Source organism: Aplysia californica, unplaced genomic scaffold (genome assembly GCF_000002075.1).
Source record: "Aplysia californica isolate F4 #8 unplaced genomic scaffold, AplCal3.0 scaffold00227, whole genome shotgun sequence".
Classification (NCBI taxonomy): domain Eukaryota; kingdom Metazoa; phylum Mollusca; class Gastropoda; order Aplysiida; family Aplysiidae; genus Aplysia; species Aplysia californica.
The window spans coordinates 722481-739045 of record NW_004797497.1 but is presented as its reverse complement, the minus strand read 5'-3'; the positions used below and the strand labels follow the sequence as shown (position 1 = coordinate 739045).

Below are 16565 nucleotides of genomic sequence, written 5' to 3'. Positions count from 1 at the left end.
TTTAAAAGTTTTATTTTGATCCGTACTTACCTTTTCTCATTTACCATAACTCATACAAACGTTTTGCTATAATTAAAACATTTACTTCTGTCATCCAATGCTGTACAAAACACCCAAAAATCCTTCTGCAGACATTTAATTAACCAAACTGCTAAACACACGAGTACGACACTGTGATTCAGTTTTCCATCTCTTAAAATATATCTTAGAAACTGAATAATCGAATTTGTATGCTAATATCTGATAACACCCGCCTCCGAAAGTCTTTAAACTCTCCAAATATCCAAAGCTTGGAAAAACTGTTGCGAACATTCAAACTTTGGTCTCTTGCACCGCAGTAAAATAGCATACAAGCTGAACTACCGGTAATGGAGCATTCGAAAAGTTTTGAGAAAAAAGTAGAAGAGAGAAAAGTTCGGGGGAGATGAGATGGGTGAGGTGAAAGATTGTAAGAAACGAGCAAGTGATAGCTGATCCAACCAAAGAGTAGGTTTGACGACTGAAAGAAAGTCAAGTTCTAGCATGTAGATGGATTGACACAGATGGAAAGGTGAACTTAAGAGCAACCGATTAAAAAGGAGAAAACTATTTCGCCCTCCTATCCTTAATGTTGGCAGTTGGATATCTTTGTCGCGTTTATCATCTAAACCTAAACAATACTCTGTATAAATTAAAAAAGAAACTGGTTATTTTATAAATGGGATCAGCGAATTCCAAAGAAAAAAAAAGTAATAGCTGATGTAGTTGACGCTCTTTAGAATGGATTTCCGAGATGCAGTCGGGGTAATTTGAACTGTTTTTAAAAGGTTCACCAATCAGAGGCTTGAACAAAAAAATTGTTTTGTATTTATAAAATAGCCACAGAACGGACTAACTAAACTCGATGTACACATACACAAGCATGTGTGGAGGACCTACATAACAGTTCTTATTTTATTTCCGCAAGAAAATGCTGTAAAATTCTCTGCTGATGTCGCTCATCTCCTCTTCTGTCTCTGGGCTCTTGAAACATTCGGGAGGTGGCTCGAAGAGCTCGGGTCTGTTGATACCTTTCGTCATGTCATAGAAGTCTGTGGTCAGGGTGTGGTTCTTGTGGTTGTTGCGCAGGAAGGTGTGGATGGGGTAGCAGTTTCCCTTTGTGAACACGCCGAGCCATTCTTCTCCTGAAGAAAAAATACTTTGAATTGAAGGCAACATAAGAAGCTAAATGATCAAATTGACAAACACGAACATGTTGGCTTATTGCGTTAACGTTGGGCACACAGTTTTCTTTGAGGTGGATCCTGAGGACATACGCCGTCTGTGATGCTTCTAACCTAGTAGACAGGCAGAGAAGTAGCATAGACAGACAAGTAGAATAGGTTCCATAGTTTACTTTCTATTGACAAAATATGCCCTGTTCTGAGGCTTATGTCCTTTTTAAAAAGCGATTGCAAAAATAAAACAACAAACAAAACAACAACAACAACCACGCAAACAAACAAAGAAAAAACCCAAAGACAAAGATTTGGAAAAATCCGTTCATAGTTTTGTGTGTCTTTACCTTAACATTTAACTTACTAACTGGATACCTGGAAGTGTCATCTCTGACTCAAAAGTTGGCATGTAATGACCCTCCATCTTTCATGGTCGGAAGCTGCTGTTGCACATTCTGCCATATTCAGGCCAAGTCCATGTTCTAGTGTTGTCCATCCATGCTATTCTCTGTCTTCCTCTGGCTCTCCTGCCTCACATCCTTCCCTCAAGCACCTCTTTCACAGTGGTCTCGTGTCTTTTTTAAGTGGCCTTAGTATTGTAATTTTCTAGATTGTATTTTGTTCATCAGGGTTTGTCTTGTGCGTAGACTCTAACACACCTCTTTATCTTTTTGTTTTCCAACTTATTCTGGCCATTCTACGGTAGAGCAACATTTTAAACGCATGTATTTTGTTTTCTTCTTTCCTTGTCAAAGTAAAGGTCTCTACGCCATACATGAATATGGGGTAGATGTAGCATTCTAGCATTTTCTCTTTCTTAAAGTGGGAGATATTTGCCTTGGTTTAAATAGTTTGTACATCTTGCTGAATCTTGATTTTGCAGCTGCTGTTCTTATGTATACTTCTTTTTCACTTCTGTGATTGTTGTCCCTTGTTACTTGAATTGGTGCACTTGTGCGATTCTGTCCCCATCTATTGTTATGTCTATTGTTTTTACAGGAGATTTTGATTAAACTTACTATTAACCTGGAAAAGTGACTTTCATCGATTTTCCTTGTGATCTTCATTAGAAACAGTTAAATGCATGTCATGGTGGTGGGACTAATCTCGAGTCAAAATGATGAAATTCAAGAAACTGACATTTTCTTCGACCGTTGGGCAATTCTTATGGATTTGTTTTGTGACTAACAATCTCTTATCTTCATTTTAAAAGATTTGTTTTTGATAGTGTGTGAAATTACTTTAGCTACAGTCTCACAAGTGAAATTTACCCTTTCTAAGGACAATCAAGCTTTGGAAATCACTAAAGTTTGGCGGCTGTTTTTTTGTTCATTTTGCCAGTGCTACTAGGCGACTCCATCTCCTACAAACGCAATGTCTCTACTTCTATTCAAGATTGCATTTATTATTGTTATTCTTTTTTTCTTTCAAAAACAAAACTCAGTCAATGAAGAAGACAATACCACTAACACCCTGATAATATTACAAGCACAAATGTTCTATATTCCCATCGACATGATCTAGGGACTTAAGGAGGAGTAGCCATCTTCTAATCAGTCAGCAAGGAACGATCCCGGCTGTGTGCTGTACATCATAACATCTATACCCCAGCAGAAGGATGGGCACGGTGGATAAAACCCGCACAGTTTATTTTATCTTATTTTTATCTTATCTTATCTTATCTCATCTCATCTTATCTCATTTCATCTCATTTTATCTTATCTTATTCTTTATATGTGTAGCAGCGTGGTGGAAACAGGCGCTCGTCAATTTTAAGACATATAGAGTTATTGGCATTGTCCTAAAGCTTGTTCTTTTGTTTTGTTGTATGTGAAAGAAATACCAACGTATCTCTATAAGAAATCAAGATATTTGCAACGTAAAGGATTGGGGTCGTCTGGTGTCAGAGGTAAAATTAGCTCGAAAACTGCCGCCAAAGTTTGGTTACTTCCAAAGCTCGAGCGTCTTTGGAAACTGCAAATGTACATATTTTAAAAATGTCTTTTATCAAAGTTTGTTTTAGTAAAACCAACCCAGAAATGTCTTCATAAATGGACATGAAAAGTGTTACGCCAAATGACAAAATTAGATAAAAACTGTCAAACCAGTGGTAAAAACAGTATTCTTCGATTTCTTTTTTTCACGATCGCCTGATTTCACCATGATGCCACACATATGTAGATATGATCACCCACTCTCGCCCCTGACCCACACAAGTTAGAGCCCCCCCCCGCCCCCCCGCCCCCCCCCCCAAGATAGAGGCCCCCCCCACCCCCAACAAAAACATAAAGGAAAACAGACTACAAAGTTCCCTTTGCATTTACTGTAATAATACCGGTATGTTAGAATACCCCGAGCGCCGGTCAACTTCAAATTATGATTTTTAGGCTTTCCTCGTTCTTATAAAGTAGATGAGATATTTAAGCTTAAGCCATTAGAAAAAAAACCCCGGAGAATAGAAAAAGAATATACATTTACAATTGTGTTCAAGCATTTTGTCATTAGATAAGATCCCATTTTGGGAAAAGCTTTTCTTATGAATATAATTAAGTGACCAAGAAGGATAAATGTGAAATAATTTTTAAAGATCGATTTATACTCGGATTTTACTTTTACTACTATCCCATAACATTAGCATCTGTTTTCAACGATAAAAATAGGAAACGATTTTTGAAATGTTGAGGGGTCGGCTTAAGATTCTATATCACAAACCACGCTCTAACTAAAAGCATTCAAGGTATGCGACTCTCTTTCATCACACACTATTTACTGTATACTCACTTTTATGGGTTGTCCTGTCGGACCATTCAGCAGCGTCTATGGATTCTCCTGGGCCTCCGAGGTAGAACTCTGCCTCAAACATGGCGTCTTGGGGCACCCCGAACGGGTGGAACTTGCCCAATTTGTACTTGGTGCAGTGTGTTCTTCGTGGAGAAGGATGATCCAGTAGTGTCTGAGGACGGGCAAAGAGGGTGTCAGGTGTGTAAGAGAGAGAGAGAGAGAGAGAGAGAGAGAGAGAGAGAGAGAGAGAGAGAGAGAGAGAGAGAGAGAGAGAGAGAGAGAGAGAGAGAACGAGAAAGAAAGAGAGAGAGGGGGTGAAGGAGGGAGAGAGAGAGAGAGAGAGAGAGAGAGAGAGAGAGAGAGAGAGAGAGAGAGAGAGAGAGAGAGAGAGAGAGAGAGAGAAAGAGAGATAAAGAGATTGTGACACACACATGTAATATATTTTTATATACATGTATATATATTAATCATATTTCTACATAATATATAAAAAGAGAGAGGAAGGGAGATAGATAGATAGATAGATAGATAGATAGATAGATAGATAGATAGATAGATAGATAGATAGATAGATAGATAGATAGATAGATGGATAGATATAGATATATAGATGGAGAGAGAAAGAGGGAGAGAGATAGAGAGAGAGAGAGAGAGAGAGAGAGAGAGAGAGAGAGAGAGAGAGAGAGAGAGAGAGAGAGAGAGAGAGAGAGAGAGAGAGCAGACCTGTGGAGTGGGGTTCTTGGAGTTACTGAGATATGGAAAAAGGATATTATTATGGTCTTAGTGACAATCTGATGCACGTTACTACCGGTAAGCAACGTGAGAAATTACACCCCAGCTTCTTATACTGCAGAGAATATAAGTCAAAATCTGGTCTCACTTTAGTCAAACTTTTTCATCACTAAAGCAAGATTGGTACTCTGAAAAGAACATATTAATTCAATTATTTGTTGATAAAACACAAGGGTGTGTGTGGAAGTTTCGCAGGTTAAAGATCCCTTGTTGGTTCTTAAATCTAAAAGAGCAGGCTCTCAAGCTAAATTCAAAATTATGGTTTACCCAAAATAAAAGGTATGTATTACAGTCAGGTAAGTGATAATTCTAAGTGCTAAGTAGATCAAGATGAAACAGTTGTAAACTTAAAACAAGACTACAAAAATCCAATTACAGCGCTGTGAGATGAGGAACTTATTGTCAGTTAAGCCCTGAACTCTTGCATGGGTACAAAAATAATAATAATATGAACAATGAGTTTCTTTTGTTGCCCAACAGAGCTAAACGAATTAAACATGTCACGTCCCAGCCCTTGAACAAAGAAAAAGTCCGCAGTAAAGCAAATTTACTGAAATGACGAGTGCCATGATCAACACTCACTGTTTGCCAGGCACGGCCGACTTCTCCACCACCTCCAAGGCAGCCTCTCTTTGGTTCCTGACATCATAGACCGCATCAAATCTACGGAATGTGGTGAGCTGACTGTTATACTGGTGTGCCCTGAACTGAAACAAATACACAACACCATATCAAAGGAGGCAGTGGTTATGCAGACAAAGAAGTGTGTGTGTGTGTGTGTGTGTGTTTGTTTGATTGAGTGTGTATTATGTGCGCGTGAGTGTGTGTGTGAGTGTGTGTGTGTGTGTGTGTGTGTGTGTGTGTGTGTGTGTGTGTGTGTGTGTGTGTATGTGCGTGTGTGTACAAGCCTAGAGTTCAATAGAAATGTCACAAAGGCAAGCTAAAAAAACAAACACAGAACAAAAATAAATACCCAGACAACTACTAGGTCTTCAGTTTCCCTATAATCACCCTCAACCTATTTTCCCTTTTTTGCCAGTGCAAGCATTATCTATGGTTAAAAGGGAGTGTACCCAAAAAATAAAACAACCTGTTCTCTTTCGAAAAAACATTTTCTAGTTATCAATTGGAAGATGGATCCTCCTTTTTCATTCCCCTGTCTATTCAGATTATTTAACGTATGTGGCGGGCTGCTTCAACCCTTCTTTCAGGGCCAATGTGAGTTGAGTGAAATACGCCATTCCAGCTGGACGAAGATAAACGTTTAGAGGGTGGTGTATACAAACGGGGCCATGGAATAAAATAAGATCATAATAGCAGATCCATCGAAGACACATGTCTGAAAATGCTATTAAACTTTTGCCTCAACCATGGATTATGCACTATTGTCATAAATTACTCTAAATACTGTCAACCAAAACATCGGAACTCAGCCCCAAACATGAAACCCTTTATGACAATGGGCGCAATTGAAAATACAAAGTGTTTGCAAAGTGCTCTGGGGTTGTTTTTTTAACTTGAAGTTACTTGAAAGCTGAAGACTTGAACTAGATCTAGATCGTTATTCGTTTGTGGTCACCAAATACAAACTTACCGAGAGCTCAGGGGGTGAGAAACAGTGATGACGTGGGTCGGAAGGGAAGGCGAAAGACACAGCAGCAAAAGCCGCCAAAAGCAGGAGCTTCAACATTCTGAAACGGATCGAACAAATGGCTTCAAAAGGTGACGTCTCGATTGAGGACTTTTTGAGTCCCAGTTAAGTTAGACAGACAACTTTCAGGGTGACATTTTACATTTGGGATAAAGGTTACCGTGTTTTTGTTTTGTTTTTAGATAAGGAAACCACGGAAGTGGAAAGGAAGATGGATGGGGAATGCTAAAGGAGGGATTATGAGTCTTAAACCGTCACTCTTAAGCACTGCATTATTTACTTTTTCTATCCACTTATACCGTGGGGTGCAATTGTCGGACATGGGTCAGGAGTGGGGCTCTTTTGTTCTCTTTGACTGTGTCGTTCCATCTTTTTTTTTTACCTTCTTTTGCTTTAAAGCCGTAGAATTTACTGTTTCAGGTCTCAGATGTTGTTTGTCAGAGCCCCATTCTCATTGTGTCGTCTCTCTTTGTATTTCATGCTTGATTTGACGCTTACATAGTGTGTGGTGTCTTCGTTGTTCTTGTCTTTCTCATCTGGTGCTGTTTAATATTTTTCTAAGACATTTGATTTTGTATACTGTTTTTTTTATTTTTCTGCACTTTGTTGTGGGTCAAGATTTGGTAATGATAGCAGAGAGTTGGTATGAAGATGGATCTGATGAGTTGGTTCTTTGTCTCCATTGGGATGCTTTGATGGGAGAGTTGTTCTTCTAGTTCTAGGCTCGGACTCAAGGAGGCTGCCTCTAATTCTTCTCATTGATCCTAAAATAATGTGTATTATACCGATATATGGCTTTCGAAAAGACCTGCAGAATATCTAGCAGCATAGAGTTACATTTAAACAACCGCAAGACTGAGGCCAATCTGCATCATAAAACTGAGTTTCTTTTTATCCCTCTCAATTCTGTGGAGACTGCTCGAAGTGACACGAGAATCTAAAACCTGATTGTTTTAATCACCAATTTCATCACAGATAAAACTTGTCAAAATGCCACGTGTATTGATGAGAGTTCCCAAGTACGTGCAACTCTTGTTCACAGAGAACTGATTACAATGGGATTTCGTACTTATCGATATTGTTAAAGAATAACTATAAAGCGGAGTGTGTCGTTTTCTACTACACGTTTTAGCAGACGAAGCGAAAACTTTTCTTTTTTAATCAATGAGAATTTGCTCCTGATCGTGGGCAAAGATTATTGACATACGTACTTCACATCCACCAACCCATCCACCTACCCATACACAGACACCTACTCTTTATGTGTGTGTGTGTGTGTGTGTGTGTGTGTGTGTGTGTGTGTGTGTGTGTGTTTGTGCGTGTGTGTGTGTGTGTATGTGTGTGTGTGTGTGTGTGTGTGTGTGTGTTATATGTCATATTATGGACCTATCCGCACGTAATAATAATACTTTTTCTGTAATGTTTTTGCCATTTTATTGTTTCTTTTAAAGGTTATACATTTAGGGTTTACAGGATGATTAAGCACACCTATATCTTTGACAATTCATCCGCATTTGTCAGCTTTTTCTTCTTCTCTGTGACCCTTGATATATCTCAGGGGTAGTCAACTGCTGCTTTTTTAATCGATAGGTGGGCGTATGTGCTACTTTGTCAGTTAATGTGCACATGTAAAAAAAAGTCTGCTTTTTATTTTAAATTTTCAAACGCCATTCCTTAAAAAATTGAAAAGATCCTACTGTGTCTGTTTAAGACGTTGCTGGTACTGTTTTGAAGGCCAATATTATTCCCTTGTCAGGCAAATGATACCATTTCGACAGCATAATGTATCGAGTTGTCTCACAAGGGCGAAACGATGCTATTGTTGATCATTATCATCACCATCATCATCATCATCATCATCATCATCATCATCATCATCATCATCATCATCATCATCATCATCATCATCATCGTTAAACAGAAACCAAACGTATAGACAACGTAGCTACAATACATCAAAGACACAATCAATGCATTTTTAAAACTGACATCCTCTCATTATTTGCCTCTGATGTGTTCTCTTATTGATGTCGTTGCTGTTTTTACTGTAGCTGTTGTAGTGGCTTTTGTTGTCGTTGCTGTTGTTGTTGTTGTTTTGTTGTTGATGTTGCTGCTGCTGCTGTTTTTGTAGCTATTGTTTTTCGTCTGTCGTCTGATGAAATTGTGAATTCCGCACGAAGCAAATTTTACCGGAGAGGGAAAAAAACTGATTTCCTACGTCATTTGGCGTTCAAGACACAAACTAAATGGATAAATCTAATCAATTACCTTAAAAGAATAATACTGTAATACTTTTTTTTTTACCGTAGATGGTCATTTTTTCGAAAAAGTGTGGGATTCGCGATTTTCGTATTCGAATCTCGCCTGATGCGGTCGTGAATTCTCACGATTTCATCTGTAGGCTTTATGGAACGCGGTGTTGTATGCACGGTTATGATGCAGTGTGTTTTCTCTTATTTGTGGCCCTGGTATGTTTAAAAATAAACGAAAGCACGAAATACTGTTATAAGACAATTTTTAAAAGACACATTTAAAACTGAGTATGAAATTACAGACGGAGTGAAAAAGAAAGCTATTCATTAATATGTTCCACTACAAACATCTCTCACTATTAAACGAATGGGACATTCTATGTAATTTATGAAATCATAATAATTCATTTGTGTGCCTTCTCTCTTTCCATCCTTCTTTCTCGAATTGTGTGTAAGTGTATATCCGTTTTTATTGGGTTTGGGGTGGGAGGGGGTGGGTGGTGGATAGGTTGAGAACTTGATTTGTATAAAACTTATTTACCCCGTGAATGAGTGAATCACCCTCTAACTCTTTTTTCTCTCAGATCCTGAAAATTAATCATAGCGATTTGTAACGAGAATGATACAATGGTGGGGACCTGTTTGTTAAGTTTTCATTGTCTCTGGACTTTAGAAGACTCTCCCACTTTTCGTTAGAGTTCATTTTGAAAAGAATTTCCCCTTATATATATTAGAAGCTTCATACTGCATTAACAGTTTGGTTTTCTTTTTGTCTACCCGACCTGTCAGTTTTTGTGGACTCTAATTTTAGCAAAATCATGGAGGAAAATGGGATCCACAAATTTCACTTTACACGATCTTCGTTGATATCATTATAAAAATTGCAGTTCTGAAGATGGCAACATAATCTAGTGGGCTGTATATTTGTGTGTTTCATTTAAAGCCGCAGCTCAATGACGTCGTGCATACTTTCTACTTGCATATTATTATGAGTGTGGCCTCTAAAAAAAATTTGTATTCAATTTCGGTGTTTGCTCTAGTGGAAAAGGCACTCGCAGCATTAGAAATAGATGCAATTTTGTGCTAATACACACTCACACACATACACACGCACATACACACACACATACACACAAACACACACACACACACACACACACACACACACACACACACACACACACACCCCCGTAGCTGTATAATAATATATTGTTATAACCTTTTATGTATTTGTGCACGTTGAAAAAGAGTCCATCAAACAAATTGTGATTTCATTTGCAATCAAACCACAGTGTGCCTTGTGTCATAAGTAATAGATTGCATCATACGAGGTCGCATTGACGATTATTACACAGTTCTGGAGGATCCAGGTTGTCATTAACACATGCCCGAGGAAGTTCCACCGGATCAGATGGACTGACAGAGTCACCAATGAGGAAGTAATGAGCAGAACATTTTCAGACAGAAGAAAGCAGTGGAGAAGGATTGGACTGAGCATATCATTTGGAAATCAGGCAGCTACATAACAAACAAAAATTTAATTTAGAGTCAACAGGTGTAACGATCAAGGGAAGGCCGTGTGGAACCTGTAGAAAAGTCGCAGAGAATTGTGAACAGAAAAGTGGAAAGACGTGAAAAATATCAAGAAGTTAGCCCAGGGCAGCGAATAGTGGAAAGTGTTTGTCTGTACGGCGTGAGCCAGGCGATGATGAAACTGGCATCGACTCTTCTAGAGCAATTTACAATGGATGAGCCCGTTCATAGATATCAACATCCTGCTAACTTTGATCTTCTTGTCATTCTGTTTCAGATAATAAACACAAGTGTGCGTCTTTCAGCTTGGTGTATCGCATTTGCTTAATAAAGTATACTCTTTCGTGTTGAGAAGACCATAAACATAGGTCTTCCTGTCCCCCCATGTCAAAGTCCAAAGAAAGACAAAAATAGTTGTAATTGCTTTGTCTTTTAATAGTGAGTAGTCATTTGATTTGGTTGAGCTATCACATCTGGGTTTCAGTACGTTGTTTTTAAAAAATTGTTCCATCTCTTGATTTGTTTTGCTTATTGCTGCCCCCCCTCCCTCTCTCTCTCTCTCTCTCTCTCTCTCTCTCTCTCTCTCTCTCTCTCTCTCTCTCTCTCTCTCTCTCTCTCTCTCTCTCCGCTGTCTCTCTCTCGAAGGTTAAAAAAGCACATTTGATCTGTTCCAACGCATCGTGTACTTTGAATGACACTTTTTTCATTGAAGCCTGATTTTTCTACTTCTACTATTTCCGTGCTGGGCGTTCAGCAGCTTTCTTTGATGTCCAGAATGGTTCACATTGCTCGGCTTCGCAAAATTGCTTTTCTCGTTAGGGAACTTTGGTGTCAAATCAGTGTCAAACATGTTTTGGTTGTAAACAACACGGAAATATACTTGTAATTTATACTTGACTACGTTATTATTTTTTATTTGTTTTGCAAACGAACAAGATCAAAATTGTATAACCCACTACTAGCAGGTCACACACATTACACATTCGAATTTGACAGTCGTTGTGAAACAATATCAGTTCTGCATCTAGAAAACACACAATTTAATCATGTGGCAGAGAGGTTTTCCGGCAAAACGCATGCAGTCTACATCATAAAGTATAATCTTTGGCTTGGAAACTGTGAATACTGACCGATCATTGTGTTTGCTAAAAGCAGTCACCCTTATTTCAATGGTCTAAAGAGGTGTTCACGGCGCCAACGGTCAGCCCCGAGAGTCATAAACCGACTGATGAGATCGTGAATCCCATACAGGTGTGCTGATTCACGGTTTCATCAGGAGACTTTTAGGGCAGGGTGTTTATTCACGGCTTTCTTATTACGTCAGATTACACGTTTGAGTTGAGATATTGGAACATAGTTTTACAGTGACATGTATCTCACTGAGCACTATCCAAATAGGCAAGAAAAGGATTTAGGAACTTTTGTGGAATTTACGGTTTTATCAGGCGACCGACGTTTTGCTGTTGTTGTTATTGTTTTTGTTTGTGTGTTTGGCGACGGTGGCATTGAAATTGAACGCTACCCAAGACCAAACTGTAAGCCATTTCAGAAACTGAAAGTCCCCTTACATACCCATTTATGACACTGAAATGTTGGGAAATATCCAATGAAGGACGACAACAGTGCTACTTTTGTCCTAAACATTTTGCTCCATCTTAATCAGAGTGCAGACGAACAGATAAAGCCAGAGTTCTTTTTGGCCACAAAGGCTAGCTATCATGTGTTATATTAATACTTGGCTCTCCTGTTGGTGTTTTTTTCAACCTTCCCCCTCTTTCTTTCTTCTCCTTGGTCACATCCTCATCCTCAGTGTTGGTGTCACTGCCAAGCAATACATCTTCATTATTCACATTACATCGCCCTAACTTCTCCCTCATTAACCCATTAAGGGGGGGGGTGTTACACCTGAAGGCTATCTCGCTTATTACTGGACCGAATTTTAACACATTTCAATATAACAAGCATAGTACGGAGTCTTGAAATCCGCAATCAAATTTGAGAAAAAAAATTCGTTTCCATGGATACGCCGCCATATTGGATTTTATTGACATGTCTTACGTAATGAATACCGCACTTATCACTCATGGAAATTGATTAGTTTTTTTGCATGCGTGTTCACAAACATTAGATCTAAAAATATGTCTGTTGTTTTTTTTCTTAATCGAATTAGAACATTTTTAATGAGTTTTTTCCTGAGGTAGCATTCAAGTTTGCGAAAAATCCGTGAAAATCCACACTCCAGACACCACCAACAAAAATCTATTCCATATATCAAAAATTCAACAAACAATTTTTTGTATTACCTCTTCTCTTCATTCTGTGAAAATTTCATGAAGATTGGATGAAAAATGGTGGAGTTATTCAAAAAAGTATAGACAAAAGTAGCATTTTGAGAAAACGGCCGATAAAGAAAAATAAAATACTGATTTTATGAGGAAATGGCGGTTACAAACATGCCCGGTATGGGAAAAAATACGATTTTTGAGCGTTCTTATTCCCTGAAATAGTTGTAGGAGAGGCTTTGGGAGCTAAAAATGCGTACAACTCAAATTCCATGATTTTGAGCCGAATTTTGATTTTGGGGGGTGTGCCCCCCCCCCCTTAATGCATTTCCTCTTAAAATATGGTAACAATTTGACACAACAACATGCATTTGGACCCCAAATGAAAGTAATCATGTTGCTTCTGTGACAATACAAAAAGAGAATCCGTACTTCTAAAATGCTGTTCTAGTAAGGAAATAATGCTAAGGCTTCGTTGTAGAAAAGCAATAAGGTTTATTGTATGACAACATGCGTGCAGTACTGAACATCATAATTATATGTATATGCAAGTAGAATATTTTGGCCTCTTGATCCTATTCCATAAACAGTATTTCTCTAGACGCGTGTGCGGAGCCATTTTTGCCCGAGGTCTTTGCAGAGATGAGCCCCCATTAGGTGAACTTTTTTCTTTGTGTGAAGAAACTTTGGCAGTTTAATTATTCAACAATATGAAGTGAAGGGTGCAAGAAGAGAACATTAAATGCTTGACGACTCACGTTTTTCTATAGCATAGTGTGACTAATTAGCTGTTAGGTATGGACAAATGGATGTGGCAGAAGAGGTTGGTGAACACTTTCCAACACACGCCACACTTCAAAATAGCGAAAAAAGTGACATGTCATGTTTTCCCTTTGTACCATTCAAAAGCATAACGCTAATACCAAGTTTCCAATATTTCAAGCTTCAAGTGGCATAAAGCATTTAGCATGACACACATCTAAAAAAATGAAATTTCATGCAAAAGGTTACAGTATTTGTTATGATGAACAATTTGGCATACAATTTAGATTTAGAAAGTAAAATTACTTCATTGGTGATGTCAAACGTCCCTTGACTCTAGTTTTATTAATATCAAATCCAGTACATTTCAAAAGCATTTAAGACAAAATAAAAATGGTTATAAAGTTACTCGAACTTATGCAGAAACTTCAGCTACCTTACAGAAACTATATAACCATAATAGTCAGTTTGATAGCTTTATAAGATACGACAATAATTATGATAACTTAGATATCTTTTTGACTACGAATACACATCTCAAAAACAATTTTTAAAAGGCATTGTAAAGAAAACAATTGATACTTCAATAAGCAAATAGGTAGAAACGAAACTCTAATACATCCCTGTACATGAAATAAAACGGGTGGTATTGATGGCATTAAAATACAATATTTATCTACCATTCGTGGAATGTGTAGGGGTTTTTTTTTCGCTGACGGATTTCATAATAGATAGAGTGCACTGCTTTGCTTAAAAGAGCGCGGTGTTATTTATCGGACAGCTAAATATTCCTATACCTTGCATATACCACGTTCTCTATTGTGTCTAGTTCAAGAACATTATTGACTGAAGGGGGAAGGCAATAGCCATTTATTTTCTTCACGTTATTTAGTGTTATACCCTTTAAGGGTTTCACGACCCTCCAATTTAACCTAACACAACATTTTAAAGGGAATAGAATCAACAGTGTTCCCTTCAAAAGAAGCTGACAAAATGTTCATCCTCTTTGAAACTTAAATCATAAATCTTAAAACTGAGACTTTTCAAATCCTCAAGCAAAGACTTCAGTTTTTACTCATGTAGTCTCCAATATCACAATGTGACATTGCCCTAAACTCTGTTTACCAAAGGTCAGCGTAATACTAAAATGCGAGCAACTTTGTTATAATTCAGAACAAATGAACTGCTCAAGAACATAATTTTGAAGACTGGAAGCCCATAGTGGATTGAGATTCATTATTACAGACCAACTTCAGACAAGAATGGCTCTTTGTGAACACCAAGACAAAGTAAAAGTTTGAGATTTATACCGTGGAACACATTTCTATTTTTCCATGCCTTACGAGCTTTTGTCATAACTCAATATTGTTTAATCATTATTATCACCATCATCATCATCACCATCATCACCATCATCATCATCATCCTCATCATCATCATCATCATCATCATCATCATCATCATCATCATCATCATCATCTTTGCCGTTGAGGTCGTCTTCCGATTGATCATCATTAGCTTGTGTTTTCACATCAAAACACATGCTTTAAAGTAGCCTCACAATTTGGTATTTGTGGAGGAATCTTCTTGGAAATCCATGGAACTGTCGTACCCCGCGTTGTCTTTAGACATTGAGCTCTGATATTCGTCTCTGGTCGCCGGGATGATGCCATTCATCTCAAAATCGTCGTCGTCCACTTTCACTTTATAAGTACCATTTGCCGTGGTCTCACAAAGCTGAAATAGAGTTGTTTCGAGGAGAAGGTATTAAGATTCAGAATAAACATTAATGTGCATGTATATTATATTCTTTTCCAGTGCTGAAAATGTGAGGCATGAATCTGGTCAAAGTCTTTTAGTTTTGACTTTCACTGGATTTAAACACTTAAAATTCTCAAACTGCTTTTTTCAAAAGCTAGCACCTCGTTTGTAGCTTTTTTTTAAACAGAAAGAAAATAGATAAGAAAACAAGAAAGAGAAAACAAATACAGTCGAACTTCCGACTACCGACTCCGGCATATCACCAGCCCCGCTATCCCTCAGGTTTTGCTGAAAACATCAAGAGAAACGCCTATATTTTAGTCAGTTTTCACCATCCGTCAGTCGTCCGAGTTATACGGTCCTTTTTAAACTAATGTAAATTTGCCCCCCTAAACCGCCAGCTAACTGTCCTCAAGAAGTACACCCTTTACGGTATCCACTCGTTGGCTGCATGGTAGTCTCCGACAAAATATCTAGCGTCACCAGGTATCAGCCAAATGACCTTAAGGGTAGCGGACGCCAGCGAGTTTTTCATTGTGTGGAAATTCATGCTAAAGTCCAAATGACAGGTCTGAGGTGGTCCGAGGACTGACGAGCATCACGTTAAAAACAAAAAATCTCAGGAGCCTTGACACATAATAATACGGATGGTCGATACGCAGATTTTAAAAAATGTGTTTCATCAGATCATGGCAGTGTTGGCAGGTCACAACTTCGCCTTTCGGTCCGTAGGTGCAAGAATCCTTCTTACGGCTGTGTTATGTCTGTGACATTTAACCGGATAATAAGTGCAAGAACAAGTCCCTTTGGCTCAGTGACTAAGGCGTCCGCCCGAGGACTGGGAAGTCAGCGATTCGATCCCCGGCCGGGTCAAAACGAAGACTTTAAAACAGGCGCTCTGAGTAACTGCCTCCTATGGCGCCTGCGTGTCTCTGGTGGCCTCGGTGTCAGTTATACTCCTTCAACATTATCATTCTCTAAATAGATTGTAAACTGTGGCAAAATGCAAGGCTATTCTGTTTTGCATTGATCTGAGAAACATTAAGCCAAAGAAAGAAAGAAAGAAAGAAAGAAAGAAAGAAAGAAAGAAAGAAAGAAAGGAAAGAATGAAGGAAGGTAGGAATGAATGAAGGAAGGAAGGAAACCAGAAAATCCCAAAACAGTGTAAAACAAAATAAAAATAAGAAAGGAAAAGGAAAATCCAAACAGTTTTTAAGATTTTTTGAACAGTGAGTATTATTTGGAAACATTGATTGGTGTGCTGTAAAATTAAACTTGAAACAAATATCGATTAACTAAAGAAAAGAATTTGACTTTAGAAAATTGCAACACAGGTATGAAAAACAAATCACAGTTTTTACGAATTTTGAATAAGAAGACAGAAACCTATTAAGATCATTAATTTCTTTTTTAAAATCTTGTACAAAACGTTTCAAAAATATATCGCAGAAACATTTGAAACAAGGCCATATCAAGTAGTCAACAAAAACCCCTGAAACAAGCAACAACAAGTAAAATTCACACACACACACACACACACACACACACACATACA

At 38.1% G+C, this 16565-nt stretch overlaps 2 protein-coding genes across 2 annotated transcripts in view; both read right to left on the bottom strand.

The window, feature by feature from the left end:
* On the bottom strand, positions 1–6459 carry LOC101854090 (mammalian ependymin-related protein 1). Its single transcript, XM_035970155.1, has 5 exons — positions 6364–6459; positions 5352–5476; positions 4701–4725; positions 3978–4149; positions 1–1163 (listed from the first exon to the last, which is right to left on the bottom strand). The coding sequence occupies exons 1-5, from the start codon at positions 6457–6459 to the stop codon at positions 934–936; spliced, it is 648 nt and encodes a 215-aa protein (XP_035826048.1). The 3' UTR covers positions 1–933.
* A 6503-nt stretch (positions 6460–12962) lies between these two features.
* LOC101850251 (sodium-dependent multivitamin transporter) overlaps positions 12963–16565 on the bottom strand; it is a gene marked incomplete at its 5' end in the record, with an annotated part of 6939 nt that continues 3336 nt past the window's right edge. The window contains 1 exon segment of the mRNA XM_005099838.2: positions 12963–14986. Coding sequence (XP_005099895.2) covers positions 14807–14986 — 180 coding nt within the window.